The sequence below is a fragment of the Bos indicus x Bos taurus genome, chromosome 8, assembly GCF_003369695.1.
Source record: "Bos indicus x Bos taurus breed Angus x Brahman F1 hybrid chromosome 8, Bos_hybrid_MaternalHap_v2.0, whole genome shotgun sequence".
In the NCBI taxonomy this organism is placed as follows: Eukaryota; Metazoa; Chordata; class Mammalia; order Artiodactyla; family Bovidae; genus Bos; species Bos indicus x Bos taurus.
This window is the reverse complement of record NC_040083.1, coordinates 72,614,890-72,639,867: the sequence shown is the minus strand read 5'-3', so window position 1 is coordinate 72,639,867 and position 24,978 is coordinate 72,614,890. Positions and strand designations below refer to the sequence as shown.

Below are 24,978 nucleotides of genomic sequence, written 5' to 3'. Positions count from 1 at the left end.
TTGCTGGAGGTCACCATTCATACAACCAGGTAAAAGAAAGATATCAAAGCATAAAAATGAAGAAAAGGGGGTTAAAAAAAACTATCACGTGAAAGCAATAATTGTATTTTTCATAATCAATCTCTTCACAAAGGTGCCTACTAAACACCTACCACAACTGATGAGAGAATTAAGTAGTGGGATTAAAAAATAACATATTTGGAAATAATTTAGAGATAATTAAGATAACAGAAGAAAAGATACCAATAAGAATAAATTCAAAATGACTGGATATTCAGGCACAATCATGCAAAAGTACTTAATGCCACTCAACTGTACTTATTATACACGCATACAGTAGTAAATTTTACATTATACGTATTTTATCATAATTACCTTAGAAAGAGAAGATATCTAGAGATTAACATAACATCTACACAGAAAATGTTAACACACCATGGGAAGGCACAAAAGCAGATCTGAACAAATGGAAAGTCATACCATGCTTTTGGATAAGAAAGTGCTATTTCATAATCATGGAAATTCTCCCTAAATTAATTTTTAAATGTCATGATTCCAAAGTCCATATGCAAAGATAAACAGAAAGGAATAAGGTGGAAAACTCTGAAAAAGAAGAGGAATAAAGAGTGACTAACAGGTCATAAAACATGCTGTAAAGAATTGATAATTAAAACAGTGTGGTTCTGGTGCATTATCCAACAGACACCCATGCAAAATACATAAAATCTAGAAAGAGGTTCCCTTGACTCTCCATATAGTGATTCAGTACATGATAAAGATGAGATCTCATACCAGTGATGAAACTGAACGTTCAGTAAGCAATATCCTTACTGAGCAGCGCTATACAGGGGAAGAAGTGGCGTCCACACGTGCCACCTTACACCAGGAGAGGAGAGTTTAACTTTCTGAGCAGCAAAAATGAAAAGATCTAGAGTCACTGGGAGTTCCCTGGTGGTCCAGTGGTTAAGAAACTGCTTTCCGATGCAAGGGACGCCAGTTCAATCCCTGGCTGGGGAACTAAGATCCCACGTCCCACAGAATAAATAAGTCTGCACACCACAACTACTGAGCCTGTGTGCTCTCGAGTCCATAATCCACAAGAGAAGTCCCCACAACCACAACGCAGTACAGACACTGGAGTGTCTGATCACCCCACAGTCAACAAGCTTTCCCCTCTAATCCAGTAAGTTTTCTGGTGCCCCATCATGAATATGAACTGTGAATGGCTGACTTGGAGCAAGTGGTCAAGCAGAAGACATCAGTTTTTAATTCCAAACCTTAGAACAATGTACATGTATTCTTTAGGTATAAAACAAAATTGAAACTGTGTAAGAAAATTCATTGCTAGGGACAAAACTGGAGGCAGGGAGATGTAGAAGGAGGCTAAAAATGGAAATCTGGACCAGGATAGCAGCAATGGAGATAAAGAAAAATGGATAGGGTGGGGAGTGTAGAAGAGACTTCTGCACCCCCATGTTCAGAGCAGCATTACTCACGAGAGCCACAGTACAACTTAAGTGTCCATCAATGGATGAATACAAAGGTGGTTGATACACACAATGGAATATTACTTCACCATGAGAAAGAAGGAAATCCTGCCATCTGCAACAACATGGATGGAGCTTAAGGGCATTATACAAAGTGAAATAAATCAGAGAAAGACAAACACTGTATGATCTCATGTATATATGGCATCAGAAAAATCGAGACTTGTAAAAACAGAGTAGAATGATGGTTACCAGGGGCTGGCAGGTGGGGAATAGGAGAAAGACTGTTTAAGGATATAAACTTGCAACTAGTAGGTAAATAATTCCTGGAGATTTAAGACTGTCACATAAATTTTCTCAATTAAAAAGAAAAGATGGCTTCCCTGCTGGCTCAGTGGTAAAGAGTCCACCTACCAATTCAGGAGACACAGGTTCAATCCCTGATCTAGGAAGATCTCACATGCCTCAGAGCAAGCAAGCCCATATGCTACCAACTACTGAGCCTGTGCTCTAGAGCCCGGGAGCCGCAACCACTGAAGCCTGTGCACCCTAGAGCCCATGCTCCTTAACAAGAGAAGCCTCTGCAACGAGAAGCCAGTGTACGGCAAGTGGAGTGGCCCCTGCTCGCCACAAGAGGATAAAAGCCTGTGCAGCAACGAAGACTCAGCACAGCCAAAAATAAATAAATAGATAAATAAAATTCAAACATTTTTCAAAAAGAAAGTAAAGTGGATAAAGTGAGGGCAAGTCTTGGACAAAGGGTCCATGATTCTTGCTTGTGGAGAATGTGGGACCATGTGAGTAAAAGATGATGTATCTTTTATTGGTGTATCTTTTATTAGATGGTGGTGCCTTTTAGTGAAATGGGGAGAAAGGAGAGGAAGGGACGAACCCAGAAGGACAGTGGAGGAAACAGCTTGTGTTACTGACATGCTAAGTTCAAGGTGTCTATTAGTCATTTAGAGATTGATGTTGATAGAACAGTTTATATAGAATCTGAAGTTGGAGGAGCTGTCAGAGCTGGAAATCATTATTTGAGATTGATAATGGAGAGATGTATTTATATCCACAGCACAATATACTTTCTCAGTGAGACAGGTAAATAGGAAAGTACTTCTACAGTTCTATATTTATTTACAAGTCACTTCTCTGCAGTTTTACATATTTTTAAAAACATATGGATCGATGTGCATTTTTTAAAAAAAATTAGAGTGTATTAGCAGCCTGAAAGGTGTGCTCTGCTTCCTAAGGAATTTTAAATAAATGATACCCACTCCTATGTTCACAGCAACATCATAAACAATAGCCAAGACATGGAAATGTCAACTGATGAATCTAGACAATATGTATATACAGTGGAATACTACTCAGCCTTGAGAAGAATGAAATAATGCCATTTGCAGCAACATGGATGAACCTAGAGATTATCATGCTATGTGACATCAGTCACTTAGAGAAAGACAAATACTACATGATGTCGTTTACATGTGGAATGTGAAATACGACACAAATGAACATATCTGTGAAACAGAAACAGACTCACAGAGAGAACAAGCTTGTGGTTGCTAAGGGTGAAGAAGGGTAGGGGAGGGATGGATTGGGAGTTAGGGATTAGCAGATGGATATTGTATATAGGATGGAAAAACAACAAGGTCTTATTACAGCGTGCAGGGAGTTATACTTAATATCCTGTGATAAACCATAATGGAAAAGAATATGAAAAAGAATGTGTGTGTATATATGTGTAAATGTGTGTGCATGTGTATATGTATATAAATGTATAACTAAATCACAAGAAGCAACAGAACTGGACATGGAACAACAGACTGGTTCCATGGTCCCCAATCGGAAAAGGAGTACGTCAAGGCTGTATATTGTCACCCTGCTTATTTAACTTATATGCAGAGTATATCATGAGAAATGCTGGGCTGGATGAAGCACAAGCTGGACTGAAGATTACCAGGAGAAATATCAATAACCTCAGATATGCAGATGATACCACACTTAAGGCAGAAAGCAAAGAAGAACTAAAGAGTCTCTTGATGAAAGTGAAAGAGGAGAGTGAAAAAGTTGGCTTAAAGCTCAACTTTCAGAAAACTAAGATCATGGCATCTGGTCCCATCACTTCATGGCAAACAGATGAGGAAACAATGGAAACAGTGACAGACATTATTTTTGGGGGGCTCCAAAATCACTGCAGATGGTGACTGCAGCCATTAAATTAAAATACGCTTGCTCCTTGGAAGAAAAGTAATGACCGACCTAGTCAGCTTATTTAAAAGCAGAGACATTACTTTGCCAACAAAGGTCCATCTAGTCAAAGCTTTGGTTTTTCCAGCAGTCATGTATGGATGCGAGAGTTGGACTATAAAGAAAGCTGAGCACCGAAGAATTGATGCTTTTGAACTGTAGTGTTGGAGAAGACTATTGAGAGACCCTTGAACAGCAAGGAGATCCAATCAGTGCATCCTAAAGGAAATCAGTCCTGAATATTCACTGGAAGGACTGATGCTGAAGCTGAAACTCCAATACTTTGGCCACCTGATTGGAAGAACTGACTCAGTTGAAAAGACCCTGATGCTGGGAAAGATTGAAGGCAGGAGGAGAAGGGGACGACAGAGGATGAGATGGTTGGATGGCATCACCAACTCAATGGACATGAGTTTGAGTGAGCTCTGAGAGTTGGTGATGGACAGGGAAGCCTGGTGTGCTGCAGTCCATGGGGTAACAGAGAGTCGGACATGACTGAGCAACTGAATTGAACTGAAAGCACCTTGCTGTATAGAAGAAATCACCACAACATTATCAATCAACTATACTTCATAAAAGAAACTTAAAAGTAAGTAAATAAGTAAATGAATAATAATGGACATTTTCCCAACCTTGGTCTAAGTAGCTCTGCCTATTTAGAAGGTATACAAATACTCTTGGATAAAAGGGTCCTCCCTGAATAGGAGTTTTTCCCATCAAAATCATGACACGTACATGACGTGGTCCCACAGGCTGGACGGCTGACATAATGCCTCCCTGATCCACTCACCTGCAGGAGCTCGGCATGTAAGAGGAGTGTGTAGGCAGCTTCAGTGTAGTTCTCACAGTCCCGGTGCAAGTCTCGCAGCTTGTACAAGTACCTGGTCAGAAGGGGAGAAAGGAGGTATTCTGCCACTGGGGAGTTGATGGGATACTCGGCTCATGCCACAGCCAGGTGGCAGGAATAGTTACTTCCTAATCCCATAAGGCAGCAGTCCCCAACTTTTTTGGCACCAGTTTCATGGAAAACAATTTTTCCATAGACAGGGAGTGGGGGATGGTGGTTCCAGGTGATTCTCATGAGGAGTCTGCAATCTAGATCCCTCACTTGCACAGTTCACAGTAAGGGTCAGGCTCCTATGAGAATGAAATGCCTGTGCTGATCTGACGGAGGTGGAGCTCAGGCAGTAATGGAAGCGATGGGGCACCACTGTAAATACACATGGAGCTTCATTCACTGGCCCACCGCTCATCACCTGCTGCACAGTTCAGTTCTTCACAGGAGGTTGAGGACCTTGCTTTAAGTCTTTGTGCTGCTTCCTGTCTTTCCTAGTCCATCTGTTCTACTTGGTATTCTTCGTTTAAGGTAGTAGTGTTTAAATTTGTTTTTCATGTCTCAGACCTCTTTGGGAAGCTCATGAGAACTAAGGAATCTTTCCCCAAGAAAATGCATATGCTTTACGTCCAAGTTTGTTCAGGGCTTCCTGAACCCAGGGCTAACAGTCCTTGACAGAGGGTGAATTTCATGTCTTTGCCTGGTTAGCTGGCTGGAGTGTCCTCCATCCTTCCCTGACACAGTCCTCGCCCTGCACTTCCTCGTGTACTGATCTAAAGAGTTTACCTTTTCAGGAGGATGGGAACACATCACATACTATTTGGTGTCTCTCGAAGCATCATGGATGGTGTTCAGGTTTATCATTGCTTGAAAAGTAATTAATAAATCCATGACATAAACAGCAAGAGCAGAAATTTCCTTTGGCTTACCTTATGTAGATGTCCTCTCTCTTCTTTTCTTTGTAAAAATTCTACAAAAAAAAGACACAAAATACAATTATAAATCAGTTATTGATGAGCTTGCCACAAAAATAGTCAAACCGCTAGCTACACTTTTCAACAGTGTCATTTTTCCAAAGGCTTTGTTCTTTCCCTTTAATGAATACACCCACAAAATAAGGAAATGGCAGCATTTTGTTTTGGGTGTCTTTTTTTGGCCATGCTGTATCACTGCAGATGGTGACTGCAGCCATGAAATTAAAAGATTCTTGCTCCTTGAAAGAAAACCTATGACAAATGTAGATAGAATATTAAAAAGCAGAGACATTACTTTGCCAACAAAGCTATGGTTTTTCAAGTAGTCATGTACAGATATTGAGAGTTGGACCATAAAGAAGGCTGAGTGCTGAAGAATTGATGCTTTTGAACTGGGGTCCTGGAAATACTCAAGAATCCCTTGGACTGCAAGCAGATCAAACCAGTCAATCCTAAAGGAAATCAATCCTGAATATTCACTGGAGGGACTGATGCTGAGGCTGAAGCTCCAATACTTTGGTCACCTGATGTGAAGAGCTGACTCATTGGAAAAGACTCTGATTCTTGGAAAGATTGAAGGCAGGAGGAGAAGGGAATGACAGAGGACAATATGGTTGGATGACATCACTGAATCAATGGACCTGAGTTTGAGCAAGCTCCGGGAGATGGTGAAGATCAGTGAAGCCTGGTGTGCTGCAGTCCAAGGGGTCGCAGAGTTAGACACGACTGAGCATCTGAGCAACGACAAGGTGGTATGTGGGATTCTAGCTCCCCAACTGGGGATAGAACCCGAGCCCCCTGCATCGGAAGCACAGAGTCCTAACCTGGACCCCAGGGAAGACCAGGAAAAGTTTCAGTTTATAAAAAGAAAAGTTGAAGAATTTTTTTAAAGACCAATGTGAGGAAAATCGAGGTGAACAGACAACAGGTCATAATACCCAAATCACTTGATACTGTTTTCTTAGGGAGTCAGAAATGGTAGGTATTTTGTTTACATTAAGCAGAGGAGACCACAGCTGCTAAATCTCTGAGGTCTTTGGTCCCAGTTATAATTCTTTAGGAAAAGGCAAGACCACAGGGTTCTACCACTTTGAGGGTTTTATGGACTAATTCTCTACTCATGGTATATTGCTTCTAGTGCATTTTCATCTGTGTCTGATACTTTTCAACAAAAAAGCAATCACATAAAAAAAGGCAGAGAAACAGTTTGAGCATGGCCTTCTGTAAGAGAGCTGAGTCAAAAGCTTATGTTGCATTTTCCATTCCTGTTTCTATATTTATCCTCAAGGTCTGAGGCAGTTGTTATCTGTGAGTTCAAAGCTGAGTTAGCCATTCCAATTATCTTTTTTTGGCCACGTGGTATAGCTTGCAGGATCCTAGTTCCCAAACTAGGCACTGAACCCGAACCCACAGCAGCAAAGGTGCTGAGTACTAACCACTGGACTGCCAGGGAATTCCCTTGGCCATTCCAATTAGACTCAGCAGGACACATACTTCAGAAAGGTTGTCAAGGGAGAGCCTTGTGTCTGCCATATTTACTTAGAGCTGTGCAGTCAGGGGCGCTAGGCACTGCCCTCCTGGGGACCCAGGGATGTGGTACATACCAGCACGTTAACAGTACAGCTCATGCGGTTTTCCTTGCTCTCGTCATGCATGATGATGGTTCTGTAGTCCAGGAGATTCTCTAAGAGGCTGCTGACCAGGAGTGCGAATACTTCTCCGGAACTGGAGAGGTATTTATGTTTCCGGCAATGCTCTAGGAGCCTGGGGGGCAGAGGAGGAGACAAAATGCCTTGTCCCACACCTACATCCCAGCACCACCTGTGAGTGCTGCCCAAGGTCCTGGCAGCAGGTGGCGCTGGACCAAGAGACACACATCATGACTCCAGGTTATCCTATCCTGGAGCCTTCACTTACAAGGCTCTTTGCTGTTACTCAAGTTCTGCATTTTCTTTAGGTATGCAGCTCAAGCCCCACCATCACTGAGAATCCCAGCCCATGATGCCCTTCTTTGAACTTCTATTTCTAAACAGAAGTATTTCTATTTCTTCTGTCTATACCACAGAAATGAGAACTTTTGCCCAAGAGGTTTGTGTGTACTATCTGATTCCTCTGGTCATTTGAAAGGATCATCTTTTTCCTGTCTTTATTCTCAGGCATCCTGAGGGAACTCTGGAGGGTCTTGGAGTAATGCCCAGCCTAGAGGAACCTAGGAACCTAGTAACATCCAGACATGTGGCTTTTCACATAAAAGTGTTATTTTTCAGGGAAAAAAGGCACAGGTGTAAATAAGTAAACAGAAGTTAAACTTTTGGTCTAAATTATCTCCCTCTGGACCCACATAGGAGCTTCTTAGATTAGACAGAAGAAAACTTGGTGAACAGGACAAAAAGTGGGTTCAAAGCACTAGACTAGACTCTGAAATTATTCTTGAGCACTGAAGATTTGTGCAGTCATATTTTTCTGCATTCATGATTCAAAAAGAATGAAGGAAAAACAAGATCTGTACGTGAAAAGTCACGATTTAAGTGTAGTTTTATCACTTGTAAACACTGTGGTTATGTGTTTCTGTGTGTGGGTTAACTTTAGCATTTAATTCCTGTACGAGATCAAAACTGCAGAAGTGATAAATTGAGGGGTTTGAAGCTCAAATAGGCAGACCAAACGGATACAGGATGAAAAGATCAACCAATGTTCTTATCACCCATTACAAACAAAGTAAGACAGATTTCTAGAACTTCAAAATATAGACAAGTCATCAGTTCCATTTCTGAGCATCCTCTGTGCAGATTCCTTAAAAATTTTTTGAAAAAAAGAATAATAGAGTTGGGAGTGTCACTGTCCTCAACTCAGTCTACTGCCTACCACTTCCCCAAAGCAGGTAAATCCAGAAATGATCTAGGCACATATTCCATCAACAGTTGACCGAGTTTGCCATTATCATAAAAGTTCAGCGAACACAAGAAATGAACAGTTAGGGTAGTTAGAACCTAGGATGCCAGGGAAATCTGCAGGTAATAACAGCAACAAACACCAGAACAGCCCACATTTATCCAGCATGAGCTCTGCAACAGATACTATGTGAATACATCATCTCATTTAAATCCTCACCAAAATACAGATCCTATTATTGTAGATGACCAAAAAAAAAAAAAAAAGGCATCACATAAATACAAAGTCAAAATCCTAGTATGTGGAAAAAATGGGATTTGAAGCACAATCTTTAACTCTAATATCTAAGTGTTTCTTAAAATTCTTTAATCCATCAATTAATTAATTTATGGCTGTGCTGGATCTGCATAGCTGTTTGGGGCTTTCTTAGTTGCAGCAAGCAGGGGTCAGTTACTCTCTAGTTGCGGTGTGAGAGCTTCTCATTTTGGTGGCTTCTCTTGTTGAGGAGGACAGGCTCAAGGCACAGGGGCTAAGCAGTTGTGGCACACAGGCTTAGTTGCCCCTTGGCACGTGGGATCTTCCCAGACTAGGGATCGAAGCTGTGTCCCCCGCATTAATAAGTAGATTCTTGACCACTGGAGCACCAGGGAAATCTTATCTGAGTGTTCTGAAACACTGTTTTTATATTGTTTTATAAAATGCTATTTTATATTGTTATTCCATACATGCAAAGGGTGCCAGAGTAAAAGGGCCAGAGGGTGCCAGAGAGGGAGGGAATGGATGAGCTGAGTTAGGGATGGAAGGAGGGAAATGAAAAGGACTGACAATGTACCTAGTGTTCCCAGACATCCTTTCCAGGGCATAAGGTATTTTAAGGGGACCTTGAAAAGTTTTCCCTTCTCCTTTAAATGACTGTTTTGAAGCCATAATTAGAGGAGCTAGCACTTTTGTTAAACTTCAGCAATTCAAACACTAGGAAAAATATCACCACTCAGTCGATCTCCCCCTCTCCTCCATCTGCCCTGTTCTTGAGGGCCAGGCTAGCCAGGAAAACATGAACATCTGACTCATAGCAGATAAATAAATGGCAGCAGTGGATGGTGTCAACTCCACGAACCTCACGGAAAACCAGTGTGGTGGTGACCCCAGCGATGCTGAGAGTACTCAACTGGTCTGTAAGTGCAGCAGAAGCCCGTTTCGTCCATCACTAAATGATGCCGTCAGCTAGAGATTCTGTTTCTGAAATACTCACAGTTTTTCCAGAAGGACCTTGTATTGTTCGTCTCCTCTGCCCCCTTCTACTTCCTGGTCCAGCTTTGTGATCAACTCATTCTCAAACTGAAAGCAGCCAAAATTTCACAGAACGTCACAACCTCAGAAGAGGACAGGAAAGACATACAGCCAACATTTCTAGACTAGGATCCACCCCTCTACTGAATTGTGAACTCTCTTCAATATACACAGAGGATGATCACAGTTCACATCACTCATTAATAATGCACCTGCTAGCTAGCTAGCTTCAGTCGTGTCCGACTCTCTGTGACCCCATGGAAAGTAGCCAACCAGGCTCCTCGATTCTCCAGACAAGAATACTGGAGTGGGTTGCCATGTCCTCCTCCAGGGGATCTTTCCAACCCAGGGACTGAACCTGGGTCTCTTATGTCTCCTGCATTGGCAGGTGGGTTCTTTACCAACAGCACCACCTGAGAAGCCCAACAATGCACCAAGGCCATGTCAGCATTTTCTAAAGCGATCTGGCGTAACTTTGTCCTTTGCTTTATAATTGCAGAAAGAAAACTAGCCTAAATATTATTCTATCACAACTATGCATATAAAAATAGCTTAATGGTTTTAACTTTCCATTTTGGTTCCTGTTGAAGTCTTTGACAATGGGATTGCTTTTGCAGAGCTTCATAGCTGCAAAATCTTCCTTTTGATACTAATATACTATGTATTGATAGATAAGAAAACTGAAGTACGGGAAAAGGTATCAGGCAAACTAAGATCTCCAAACTAAAGACTTCAAAAACTAAAGCTTAATCCACTGTAACAGCTGTGAGAGACAGGATTAAAATGCATAAAGTCAAATTTTAATGATCCAGAGATAAGAGTGCTGCTTTAGGAAACACATACACCAAAAAGACTGCTTCTAAGACGTGGCATCCGGTCCCATCACTTCATGGGAAATAGACGGGGAAACAGTGGAAACAGTGTCAGACTTTATTTTTGGGGGCTCCAAAATCACTGCAGATGGTGACTGCAGCCATGAAATTAAAAGACGTTTACTCCTTGGAAGAAAAGTTATGACCAACCTAGATAGCATATTCAAAAGCAGAGACATTACTTTGCCAACAAAGGTCCGTCTAGTCAAGGCTATGGTTTTTCCTGTGGTCATGTATGGATGTGAGAGTTGGACTGTGAAGGAAGCTGAGCGCCAAAGAATTGATGCTTTTGAACTGTGGTGTTGGAGAAGACTCTTGAGAGTCCCTTGGACTGCAAGGAGATCCAACCAGTCCATTCTAAAGGAGATCAGCCCTGGGTGTTCTTTGGAAGGAATGATGCTAAAGCTGAAACCCCAGTACTTTGGCCCCCTCATGCGAAGAGTTGACTCATTGGCAAAGACTCTGATGCTGAGAGGGATTGGGGACAGGAGGAGAAGGGGACGACAGAGGATCAGATGGCTGGATAGCACCACTGACTCAATGGACATGAGTTTGAGTGAACTCCGGGAGATGGTGATGGACAGGGAGGCATGGCATGCTGCGATTCATGGGGTCGCAAAGAGTCGGACACGACTGAGCAATTGAACTGAACTGAACTGAGGACCAAAGATGGGCTATCTTAATTCTATGTCTAACTGCTTTACAAAATAAAATGCAAAAACAGAAGATTTTAGATAACTTTGATTTGTACTGTTCAGGCTACTGATTCTCCATTAGAAAAAAAAAAAAAGAATTGGACTCCACATGCAGTAGTAAGGTGATCCACCACTCCTTACCATATGGAAATTGCCGTTTCCACTGAAATTGAACTCACACTGCATCATATCAAAGAAAATGGGGATGGTGGCTTTCCGAAGCTCTACTTCGGGGGTTAATGTGACTTCCAGAATGGGACCCACCATGGATGGGATGAATTTGATTTTATGGGGACCTGAAATGAAAGGAAGTGAGGATATTAAACAATTTCACCAGAAGTAAAGTGCTACAATTTTCCTCCACAGGGCCCATAAGAAAAGAAAAAGTTGTGGGTAAAGCAATTCAATTCAGAAGTGAGTGACTAAATATTCTATTCTGATAACACGTGATTGTCATAAGAGACCCATACGTCAACCTGCACTTCCAGACACACAGACAAATCAATCGCAATTAAAATGACATTTTAACTGAATTAAAAGGAATTAAAATGAAAGACTTCCTCATGGAATGCATGGAGCACAAGGAGTGGTGTTCAGATTGTACACTTACCCAGGTTATACCACATGTCCCGGATCCTAAAGCCGATTTCCTTTCTCATGTCCCCGTATCTAGGAAGAAGACCATAAACCACGAGAAAAATGTGTGGTGGAAACAAGAACATGTAATGCTGATACAATGATAAGGGGAGTTAAGAAAACCTGCGTTCTCTAGGTCACACTCAAGGTAGATAGTGAGGCAAAAATCACATGAAGAGATGCAGCTGACATGTAAATAAGCCCCCAAAAGACTGATACACGTAGAGATAAGGGGACACAGACACAGAGATGGGGGTCCAGCAAAAGGTGGAGCCAAGTAAGTGCCAAGAATCACTGAGAAGATGAGATCAACACACTTACTGAAGGGAGGAGGATGAGAAACACTCTGATCGCTCTTAAACAAAAATAAATAAAATACTAAAGAAAAGGAAGATGAATGAGGTATGACTTACATGGTAATATGGCTGATGATGTAACAAACATGCTGCCTGTATATACTTATATTAGAGTAACCCTTATCCACACCGGTACATTCTTTAAAGCGCTTACATTGGGAAGGTCTAGACATACATTCTCAAATGGGGTGATAATGTCTCCAAAGGGGTGAAAACTGGCCCATGGGGACAAAAAAAAAGCTTACTGCTTTGGCATATAAAGTAAGGTATACATTTAGTACATAAACAGATATATTTAGTATATAGGTGGTATTAATATTTCATTGCCGGGGAGGGGGGTGTGATTAGGAAAACATTTTTCTAAAAAGGTTCCAGGGACTTTAATGGCAGTCCAGTGGTTGGGACTCTGTTTCTAGTGCAGGGGGCATGGGTTCAATCCCTGGTCAGGAAACTAAGATCCCACATGTAGCATGGCATGGACAAAAGAGGAAAAAAGTTAAAAAAATAAAATTAAAAGGTTTCTTATAGAAGTTTACAAGGGAGGACAAAAATGTAGAGAAACACTGATCTAGACAGTGGTTCTTGGGTGGAGATGAATGAGTCACCTGGAAATCTTTTAAAGAATACAAAAGCTGGGGGCTGCTCCACATAACATGCCATATCAGAGGTTGGGGGCTTAGAAAATGGAAATAGGGTGGGTCAAAGGCAGATAAGGAGACTGTTCCCAGGGAATTCAAGTACAGATGTATGACCTACCCTGCCAGCAGAGATCTACATTCTCTACTCCTGTTACTATCGCACCCAACATTTTTTTCAAAATTCCTGCTTTGGAAATGCCTTCAAACGTCAGAATAAAAATCATATTGAAAAATTTCTCTTACTATTCCATTTTAACAAAAGTATCTAATTTTACTATTAATATTATATAAGCATGTGTAGTCCAAACTGGCACATACTGGACAATAAATAACTATTCTTATTGCTTTTTAATACTACTGTTGATGCTTTTACTAAAAATAAGAAATCCTGAAAAAGAACTCATTTACATTCCTATAACCTTAATATAAATGTTTTTATTTCCTAAGGCTTAGCTTTACCAGTATGCATACACATTTTTATGTGGATTATACATATAGTCACACTTTCCTGAAATGACCAAAACGAGAATCATTTATCCTAACTAGCCACTTTATCAGATTTGGTGTCAACTCATTTCACCAAAATCAAATCCATCCCTGAATGAAATTATGCCATTTAAGATATTTTAAAGAATAAGACTAAGGTGTCCATCTTAAAAATCAAATATCTCTTGATAACCACCCCACTAGGAAATCTACAAAATAGTTTTTACTTTTATCTTTGAAAGTGCAGTCACTAAATCTCAACCTCTTAGACACCAATCTTAGTATTTAAGGGAAGAGTTAGAGGGATGCTAAAATAATTTTCCTAGAATCCCAGACATGCTAGCAGGGAAATAGAACAAAAACGTCATAGCCTTCAAATGATAAATTTCTTAAGCCCTTTTTAATTACACAGCCTTTAAGTTCCTAGGCTCTCAATGAACTTTGAAAAAGACTTGAGATGAAAGCAATGAAAATCTTCCCTAAATCTCTCATCACACTTGCACACAAGTCCATTTTGAATACTAAGCCAGGAATCTGGAGGGTATTTTTAAGTGATATGTTAGTCTTGGCTTCTCTGCAAAAGTAACTAAACCTGGGAGATAGACCAGTGGTGCCAAAGGAGTCTGCTCTGTGAATCATGAGTAAGAGCAGCACTAAGCTTGCAATTTGGATAAGCTGTCAGCAGGTGGCAGCTGTTCTGGGCGATGGGAGGACTTTCTGGCCTAAGTGCCTCTCCATGTAGGGATTTTATAAAAGAATGCGATGGTTGATTTGAAAATGAATGGGGCCCTGAGAAGAGATGTGAATCTGGGGCAATCTGAGGTTTATTAAATGATTATTTTAAGACCAAGGTCACTAACAATATGAGTAGCCAGTAAACAGTAATTTCCGTGATATTAAAAATCCTGCTCTGAATAGAAATGGAAGAACTCCCTTCGCAATCATAAGCAAGTTTAAGAGGACACTTACTTTTTTACAATTTTGTTGCGCTTGGCTTGTGAGAAGGTTTCAAGCTGAAGGGACTCATGCGTGAGAAATGCTACTGCCAAATGGAAGTAATTGTTCCAGAGCTATTCAAAATTAATTGTGTGGGTAAAAAGAAATGGAAAATAACATTAGTAAGGGTCATACTAAAACAGTGACACATAGTAGAAATTCACTCTCCAGAAATTAATAAATAAAGTAATATCCACAGGACATTTTTCTCTCTTGTGTTTCAATGATTCAGCCCTGAAAATTTTAACACTTTACTAAGATTTAAAAAAAATTTTTTAACTGTTATATTTGTTTCACTCTTGGGATAAAGGAAAATTGCTGCCAAGAAGTGCACCTATTTATAGTAGGTAGTTTGGCAATACTTATCAAAAGTCCTAGTGTTTTGCCAAACTTTTGAACTAGTAAATATTTTAGGACTTTATCCTGGAAAAATAAGGGTATTTAAAAAATATTTACGTAAGTGCTATTTAACATAACAGAAAATGCAAACAACCTAAATTTTCATACATATATAAACACATATGTACATATATGCACACATACACATGTATACATATATGCAATATCCTCTGCTTATGTCTTCACTTTCAAAGTTCCACAGATACAAACACAGGCCATGACACAGCAGAAGCACATCACCAAGCAAATGTACCTGTAACGGAAGCAGAACCTTGTCTGCCCTCACCAGGACTTAGAATAATGCCCTGCACGCATAACTCTCTAACATTTGTTGGATGAATGAATGAAGATGGAGCTAGTGGTCACTTGTTTTGCTATCACTCTGGACTTTCAAACAGGTGTGTACACGCACTGCTCTCTGGACACACAACCATTTGTAGTAGAGGAATACCTGTGTGACTGCCTGCAAGCACTGTGTAAGGGTTCTAATAAGAGCTGAGGCAATCTGTCTTCCAAAATGAAACTCTCCTCCTGCTTCAGCTGAGAACTGAAGAAACTCCTAGGTGAACGGCATGCTTACCTGAAGTTCAAAGCTTGCCTGATCCATGAAGAATCTGGTGAGAACCTCAGCAAACTGATTTATGGCACGGAGGAAGACCCTGGCGGGGGGAAGAAAAACACACTGGATAAATAAGGCAAACTTCATGCTCTTTGAGACATTTTCTGGGGCTTCCCAGGTGGCTCAGTGGTAAAGAATCCACCTGCCAATGCAGGTGTTCAACCCCTGGGTTGGAAAGATCCCCTGGAGAAAGAAATGGCTACCTACCCAGTATCCCTGCCTGAGAATTCCCATGGACAGAGGACCCTGACAGGCTGCAGTCCATGAGGTAACAGAGTCAGACATGACTTAACATTTTCTATGTTAAAAACACCACCACCACCACCAATCAAGCCTGGATTTGTTAACCTAAGACCTTTAGATCTATCAAGATCCTTAGAGACCAAAAGCAGCACAGTCTACAGTGAAGGCCAGTTTCTCCACCTGTCTCCTAGCATCACTCAAGGCTGCATCACAGTTGAGCCAGTTGAGAGGATCAGCTCCTGAGCCTCAGACCAGAGCTCTTTCTACTCTATCGTGACGCTTGTGTTTTAAAGTCTACGACTTCGGATGCAATTGTTTCTCTAATCTGTATATAGCCGGGAAGTGCTTTCTAACCAGATATCAGGACCATGGAGACATAATGCTTATCATAATAATTTATTTAGCTCTTGAAAAATCCTGAATCTGAGTATCTGTGCATGCGTGCTCAGTTGTGTCTGACTCTTTTCGATCCCATGGCCTATACAGCACACCCGGCTCCTCTAGACATGGAATTTTCCAAGCAAGAGTACTGGAGTGGGTTGCCATTTCCTACTCCAGGAGATCTTCCTGACCCAGGGATCAATACTGAGTCTCCTACATCTCCCACACTGGCAGGCAGATTCTTTACCACTGAGCCACCTACCACTTAGGAAGCCCCTAAGTATCTGTATTCAGTTCATTTGACTTGAATTCAACAAGTCTCTGTTGAAGACCAGCAACTGCAAAGCACTGGCTTAGGTTTTGTCTTGAAAGAGACACTTCCTGGTCTTAAGAAGGTTACAGCTTGGTGGGGTTCACCTGCAACCTGTAAATCGAACCTAGACCCAGCAAAGAACATGGAAAATTCTAGGAGGGGGTATCAAATAGGTATAGGGAATCAAAAGGAGAGAAGAGGACATCTAGGTCAGAATGGCTTCCTTTGGAGATGGCATTTGAGAAGGACCTAAAGGAATGGGAGGCAGACTGATGGCCAGAGGCGATGGGGCAGGCACTGCAGGCGGAAGCAGCCAACGTGAGGGAAGGCACAGAGCATGCTCAGGCGCAGCAAGGGGTCAGTGTGGCTGTAGCGCACACTGTATGTGGGCTTCCCGGGTGGCGCCGGTGGTACAGAACCTGCCTGCCAATGCAGGAGACCCAAGGGATGTGGCTTCCGATTTCTGGGTCGGGAAGATTCCCTGGAGGAGGTCATGGCAACCCACTCCAGTATTCCTGCCTGGAGAATCCCATAGACAGAAGAGCCTGGTGGGCTAGAGTCCATGGAGTCATAAAGAGACGGATGCAACTGAAGTGACTTAGCATGTACGCACATTGTATATGGTGGGAAACCGTGGAAGATACGGCTAGGAGAGCAGGGTGGGTCAGGATGCCAAAGCCTTGAATATTAGGATAATAAAGGCTGCAGGGTGGCACTGAAAGATGTCTTGCAGAGCTGATGATCAACACATGAGAGTGATGAGGTAACAGCAGAAAGAAGAGAGTTGAGAGCCCGAGTCAGAATGACTGATATAGCCTGGATGAAATCAAGAACAGGAGGGCATACACCAAGACCATAGAAGCAGGACAACCTTTACTTTACAGATGATGCACCTGAGGCAAAGAGACAAGACAGTGCTATACAAGGCTCAGAAATCTAGTTACCCGACCCAAGTTTTCAGATGCTGCCGGCCCCACAATGGGTGGTCTCACCTGTTCTGTGTCATATTCATGACCATCCAGTCTTTAGCATAGATGTTCTTTCCAATTAGATCCTTAAACATGATAAAAGTTTCCATGAGGAAGTCCTGCAGAAAACAGATTAGGAATGATTGGGGGAAAACTGGGTTACACATCGTATGCCTGGCTCGCATTACACTGATGGAAAGGGAGGAACATGAAGGCCACAGTCCCATTAACAGTCTATCTTTTAAGGTTCATGGGAATAACACAGTGTTTTGTTTTTTTTTAATTATTTTATATGGGAGCACAGTTGATTCACAATGTTGTGTTAGTTTCAAGTGTACAGCAGTGATTCAGTTATACACATACATGCACATATTCTTTTTCAAATCCTTTTCTCATTTGGGTTACTACAAAATATTAAGCACTGCTCCTTGTGCTATATAGAAGGTCCTTATTGGTTATCCATTTTGAATATAGCAGTGTATATATAATACAGTATTCTTAGAGCTGTCCTATGATTTGATGTTTATATCATATAATCTGGCTTCCCTGGTGGCTCAGATGGTAAAGAATGTGCCTGCAATGCAGGAGACCCGGGTTTGATCCCTGGGTCAGGAAGATCCCCTGGAGAAGGAAATGGCAACCCACTCCAGTATTCTTGCTTGGAGAATCCCATGGAAGAGAAGCCTGGCAGGCTATAGTCCATGGAGTCACAAAGAGTCAGATATAATTAAGTGACTAACAATTTCACATAATCTGATGAGGGAGACAAGAATGAAAAAAAACTGCACAAATTTTATAAATTATAAAATAGACTATTGAAAAATTAAATGATTGGCTTAAGGCCATAGAAATCAAGAAGCAGAAAGCTAGGATCCAGACCTTTGGGTTCTGGATCCCAAGTCTACAGCCATAATATCATTAGTGCTTGACTGCCAAACGTTACCTGAATAAATCTACTGCATTTCAAAAGCATCCACCAATTGTGAGAAAACTGACACTTCTTTTTAACTTTTTGGAATCTTTTAAAAATTGAATTGTAATTAACACACAGTATCTTATTAGTTTCAGGTGTACTACATAGTGATTCAAAGGTTCTATACATGATCATCACACCTAGTCCAGTTCCATCTGTCACCCTACAGAGTTTTTAGAGTATTATTGACTGAATACCCTCTGTGACAGTACATCCTTGGTAATTATTTACTTTATAAACTGTCAGTTGGGGTCTCTTAATCCCCTTCACCTCTTTTGTCCACCTCTCTGCCCTCCTTCCCTCTGGTAACTACCAGTTTCTTCTCTGTATCTGAGTCTGAGAAAACTGATACTTCTAACAACTCTGAGTCCAGTTCTTCCTTATTACTCTAAGAACGGAAACAAAATGCTATAAATAAGAAGCAGAGTCAGGATTCTTCCTATTCCAGGAATGCTTCCATGGGTAGCCTGGGGAGAAGGGTCCTAAAGGCTCCTTAAAAGAGATGTCAGCAGCGGACCATGATGACTGTAACAATTAACAAAAGCCCAGGATCGAGAAAATAGCCGTTCTACTCACAAGGCGGCGAAGAGGAAAAAAGTAACTCAGAAAAAGAAAAATCAGGCTAAAAATCAGCGCTTAAAAGTTTGGAAAGCTTTTAAATTTATTAGTTAGTTAAATTTAGACATTTTCCACTCAGATTCCTGAGATGAAAACCCAGTCCAATTTCTCTGGCACTAAACCGTGCAGTTTCAGCAAGTAAGGAAAGAACACGGGGCTGTGCAGGCAGGGGGCCTGGGTTCTATTTCTAATGATATTCCTCAGAGGCCCTAGTCCTGATGGCTACCCAGTGCACTTCGGAGGCCAAATAGCGAAGGATCAGGAACAATAACAGCCCCGAAGTCTGTGCTTTGCAATCTTCCTTCTGGTTCAGTGCAGACTAAATCATTTAGTGCGCAAGATTTTCAATTTTTCATCGTACATTTTACGTGCACCCATTACTTATTAACTATTCCATTAGCTTTTTTTCCCCCAAGTCAACAGGAGCTCATGGTTTGTGAAGCGAGGATGTAAAATGCTGGTTATCTGCTTCTGACACCGACTACGTTCAGCCCTAGGCGCTCTCAGTGAACTGTGAACAGTGATGGCATAAGAAGGGCAGCTCACAGGTCTCCCCAGGCCTTCCTTTCTCTCCTGCTTCCCAGGGTCCTTCAAGTGATTTCTTCAGAAGCAGTAGGACAGAGAGAAAGGAGGGTCCACTGAAGGTTGAAAGGCCTAGCCACACCCGGCAGTTCTCCCACTAATGACCACTGTTCCCTTGGGAGCAATAATCCTTTTTTAATTAGATGATGCTGGGAGAAAAGTTCACATCGACCTAGAAAACAAAGGTTAAACCTGAGTTTAGGGTTGTTGTTGTTATTTTTTTTGCTTACTTAATGGAGCCAAATTACCAGGTGTTTGAACTTACTATAAATTTCTTTATTCTACCTGCTTTCAAAGGAAATCTTAAAAAATGTCATTCCCCGCCCCGTCCCCCTGATTAGGGATCGAACAAGGGTCCCCAGCATGGGAATGCAGAGTCCTAACCAGTGAACCTCCAAGGAAGTCCCAAGAAGTCACTATTTTTGTATTAATTTTATCTTACGTAATAATAAAATATTATACACAGTTATAGTATAACATCATAATTATTATTGTAAGTAGTTGGTTCTCGTAGGTATTAACACTTACAAAGCGAGGCATTTTCCGTAAGTCCAGCCATCAGTATTTACATTAAGCATTTCTTTTTTGGAGTGATGAAAATACTCTAGAATTACAGAGTTGTGACGGCTGCAAATGCTGTGAATATACTAAACAGCCATGAATTGTATGCTTTAAGTGGGTGAATTATATGGAATGTGAATTATATCTCAATAAAGCTGTTTTTTTAAAAAGTACTCACATTAACCCCCTCCCCTCCCCAGTAGGTACCGTCTTATACATGAGGAAGACAAGGTTCAGTGAGGTTAAACAGCTTGTCCAAAATTTCGCAGAGGGAAGCAGACTAGAATTCAGAATTCAAACCCAGACCCCGGTATTCCAAAGCCTGTGTTCTTAAACACACTGTACCATCTGCCTACGGAAGAGAAACACCACTACCCTCAGCTTCCACCTCTCAACCCCTCTCCTCTCCTCTGTGATTCTCTCGCCCAGATTTCTGGAAGCGCAGCTAAGGATGGCTATGGACTCCTGTACCAGCCTGCCTGTGAGAGCATGGTCGAAGTGGAAGTCCACAAAGTCTCCAGACTAAGCCACAATACCTTATTGTGGTCCAAGACAGTATTCTGAGAGTTCACCACTGGATCGATTACAACTAATAATAAAAAACAGTACTGACTCAATAGACATGAACTTGAGCAAACTCCGGGAGACAGTGAGGAGAAGGGAGCCTGGCATGTTGCAGTCCATTCGGTAGCAGAATCAGACATGACTTGGAGATGGAACAACAACCGCAACTTTCTCTCCAATTCTTTGTTATGTTTTTCCATCATGTAGACCTCACAGAAAGGACAGTGACTGGCAGGGAAAGAGCTGGGTATCCTTGAGAGTACTGGCCACATGCTATCCATATAAAAAAGGCAGAAAATGGACAATTGAGAGCATAAAGAAGACAAGACAAGAATATGCACAAATGATGGAAGTTACCCAAAGGAAGTCTAGTCTACTGAGACCTCAACTGTTAATCCAGCTCCATATCCAGCCCATTGCTTCACAAGACAAGATGATAACTTCAGGGATGATGTTTTGTTTTATGCAGGGTCTTAGTTCCCTGACCAGGAACTGAACTCGGACTACAGCAATGAAAGCGCAGAGTCCTAACCACTGGACCATCAGGGAATTTCCACTTTCAGGGATGTTTAATAGCCATTAACAGTTCCCTGAAGGAAGAATCATGGGGAAGCCGCCAGAGATCTAACTTATCTTCTTAAGCTACCTTTGGCTGTATGGTTAATAGTAAACTATTAAGAAAACAATTTTGTTTAAAACAAAAGAGAATGGAATATTTTCAACTGAAGACAACTTATAAATGTTACATGGGGCAGGTGCTACCTCTTTTTGTTTCCCTTCCCAGGGACTACTGAAAAGGATGACATCCACCACATCTCAGAAGACCATGCACATCACGGTCTCCTAAAATCCTTGCAAGGGTGACCACTGTCCCTGAAAATGAGACACTGTCCTCTTCTGAGAGCAAAAAAGCCAAATGTTTCTAAGTACAGGGTCTCTCTAAATCAAAGAAACGTCAGTGTCTCCATGAGGACCTATTGGTATATGAACTCTTGTTTAGTCACTCAGTTGTGTTCAACTCTTTTTTTTGTGTGTGTGTGTGTTCAACTCTTTTGTGATGCCATGAACTGCAGCCCATCAGGCTCCTCTGTCCATGGGACTTCCCATGCAAGAATACTGGAGCAGGTTGCCATTTCCTTCTCCAGGGGAATCTTCCCGACCCAGGGATGGAACACTCTCTTGCATCTCCTGCACCGGCATGCGGATTCTTTTACCACTGAGCCACTTGGGAAGCCCACATATACCGTACTCTTCTTTAAAGTTTATGGCAGAGAAACACTCTCCCTCTTATAATCACTGTGCAAAGCCACACAGCATTAGAGACGTGTGGGAAGAGAACCCACACAGAACTGATGCTCAGTTCTGTCAAAATATGAAAAGTCTTAAAGTGAGCAGGATGCAATGAAGACAACTTACAACGATGTCTTGTCTGGTTTTGAAAGTGCTGATGTAGTGGCTGTAGTGGCTGTCATCCATCTGCTGCAGGATGGCGATCATGCAAGCAACAAAACTCCCCTGGAAGGAGATGGAAAACACAATATATCCAAGCTCCTGAGACCACCAACTGACAAAGCAAGATGTGGGTACATGGTCTTCGGTTTTCTCTACCCAATTAAGTATGCAGACACCCCAGCATGCTGGAAACATACTGAATTCTAAAGGTCTAAAGGCATGTGCTTTGTAGTTTCTTGGTAAAAACAAGCTTCTTCTGGGTTTGAGAGGAGGGCTTCATTCATCCTGTGGTCAGCTCTGACCTCTGAAATCCCATATGTCAGGGGATACTGACTCTGAGATCCCAGCTAGATGACTAGTGAAGCTCAAACAACTTGTAGATGCTGAGTTGCTTGTTGAGAAAGATGGGTAGTAGAGACATCCAGAGAGAAATGCCAGAAATATTTAGATCATTTAAACAAATTTGAGCTTGGAGGACAGCAAGAGGAGAAAGAGAAGCAGAGGAGAGGACAGGAGAGGAGAGCTCCCTGCTAGACCACTTCAGTGTCATGCCTCCAGCTCTGGAGTCCTTTGGTCAGTAATTCTTGCATGTTAAGCTATGTAACTGTGGACCTGGTTTGAAGAAAGGGGTTGGATAATTAGATGTGTATTCAGTCCCTCAGCTGTGTCTGATTCTTTGCGGCCCCATGGACTGTAGCCCTCTAGGCTCCTCTGTCCACAGAATTTTCCAGGCAAGAATACTGGAGTGGGTTGCTGTTTCCTACTCCAGGGGATCTTCCAGACTTAGGGATGGAACCTGCATCTCTTACATTGACAACTGGATTCTTTACCACTAGTGCCATCCCTGGTCTAGATAATTAGATGATTACCATCATTTCCATTTTTGAGGCCAGGAATTACATATTCAACTGGCTTTCCCCTAGTCCAATCATATTTGAGTCACAGACTTAATTTTCTAGCCTAAGGTAAGTACCCAAGGCAGAATCTGCCTGTATTCATGTAGTTATGAAAACAATACAAATTTAAATGAATTTGGCACAGAAGACAGGAAAACCTAGCTGTTCCTGGGATGGAGAGAATAACTTCCTACATACAAAAACAATAAAAGACTATTCATGGTCACCTCTCTCTGGATGAATGCCTTACAACTCCTTTGTTTAAAAAAAGTTTATTTTTATAATTATAAAGCAATGTAAATTTATTGTATTAAGGCTTTGATATTTACTGCCAAACTAGCATACAGTTTGTATCACCATCAGCACCTAACGCTATTTATTTCTCCAGGCCTTTGTTAAAGTGTTTATCCAAATTTTACCTTCTTGGAAAAGGTATTTTTGGGTCGGGGGCATGCCCTGAGGTTTGTGGGATCTGAGTTCCCTGACCAGGGATGGAACCCAGGCCCTGGGCAGTGAAAGCTCCCAGTCCTAACCACCAGGGAATTCCCAGGAAAGCCACTCTTTTTTTTTTTGGTCCTACTATGTAGCATGTGGGATCTTAGTTCCCCAACCAGGGATCGAATCCACATCCTCTGCATTTGTGGAGTCTCAACTGCTGGACCACCAAGAAGTCCCTAAAAAGCCATTCTTAACCACCTTACATAAATTTGTAACTCTATGACCCTGAATCCCTTTATTCCACTCAATTTTTTTTCCTTCCACAGCACTTATCTCCTTCTAATATTCTGCACTTATTTTTTTCATTGTTATTCTTGCTAGAATGTAAGCTTTTCTAAGGTAGCGATTTTTGTTCTGTTTCCTGATGTATTTCTCTTGTCTAGAACAATACCTGGCTTATAGCAGTTTCTTACTACCTATTTTTTTAATAAATAGATTTTATTTACAGTAGCAATTCAGAAGAGTTCTTTTTCTATCCTCTAATTAAAATCTCATTGGAAATGGTGACCCACTCCAGGATTCTTGCCTGGAGAATGCTATGGACAAAGGAGCCTGATGAGTTACAGTCCACAGGGTCACATGACAGGTGGGACACGACTGAGCAACTAAGCACACGTGCATGTAGCTTACACAACTGCAGGCAAAAGACGCTCCATTTTAACGATGATACAACTGGTCTCTCAACAGTCACCTCTGGTCTCCATCATACCTTTTACCTGACAGTTAGTAGACATAATAGTTGGAAAATAAGAGGCCAACACTGACATTTCTAACAGCATGCTAATATCAAGTTCTTGAAAAGATTTTCTTTGAGCGAAAAGGGCTGCCCGGTAATCCAGGGCACCAATCTATAAGCATTTCAAGCATCAGGGGAAACAGAATGTGAAGGGGAGAACTGAATTTATCAGAATTTCTCTCATGGTACCTAAATGCATAGTTGGGAACATAACTTGGCAAGCTGCTGTCGGGGGGCATGGCTAACACATGCAGGGCGCTGCCTCCAGAACAGCTGTCTGGAGCCAGAGTCCACCTCAATCACATGGTGGTTGTGTAATCTTGTTCAGGTTTCTGCATGTTTCCTCTTTTTAAAAACGGAGCTTACTATGAGTTTTCAGTGAAATATAAAGTGCTCAAGATACGTTCTACCACACACACAAAAATGAGCTAACAGTGACCACTACTATTAACATTATTTTGGCTGAACATACTATTACTGTTATCATTCTAATGAAGGTGGATCCACATAAAACATGCAGACATTGAGAATTACCATTACACTGCTTGAGATACTAGAGGAAATGCTGAATGCAGTCAGCTAAACTAATTTTCTGCTCACAAAAGCTCATATTTTCCTTAAAGAAAATATTAAGTAAGTATTTAAAGAGCATTAGAACTGGTCCCAAGTTCTCAGTCCACCTAGGGTGCCTGCATATCTCAGTGGGTCTCTGCTTTAATGTATAATATTAGAGGAGGTTTTTGTTTCACCGTCCATCTGAGTAAGACT

General features: G+C 41.5%; 1 protein-coding gene across 2 annotated transcripts in view; it reads right to left on the bottom strand.

Annotated features, from left to right (window-relative positions):
* Positions 1-24,978, bottom strand: part of DOCK5 (dedicator of cytokinesis 5) — a 280,652-nt gene that overhangs the window by 44,445 nt on the left and 211,229 nt on the right. For both annotated transcript variants that reach the window (XM_027549946.1, XM_027549947.1), the window contains 10 exons: positions 22,045-22,143; positions 17,355-17,449; positions 15,387-15,465; positions 14,381-14,481; positions 11,906-11,964; positions 11,437-11,591; positions 9,691-9,776; positions 7,151-7,310; positions 5,502-5,542; positions 4,528-4,618 (listed from right to left, as the gene is read on the bottom strand). In XM_027549946.1, the coding sequence (XP_027405747.1) occupies positions 4,528-4,618; positions 5,502-5,542; positions 7,151-7,310; positions 9,691-9,776; positions 11,437-11,591; positions 11,906-11,964; positions 14,381-14,481; positions 15,387-15,465; positions 17,355-17,449; positions 22,045-22,143 (966 nt within the window). The remainder of the gene's footprint in view (positions 1-4,527; positions 4,619-5,501; positions 5,543-7,150; positions 7,311-9,690; positions 9,777-11,436; positions 11,592-11,905; positions 11,965-14,380; positions 14,482-15,386; positions 15,466-17,354; positions 17,450-22,044; positions 22,144-24,978) is intronic.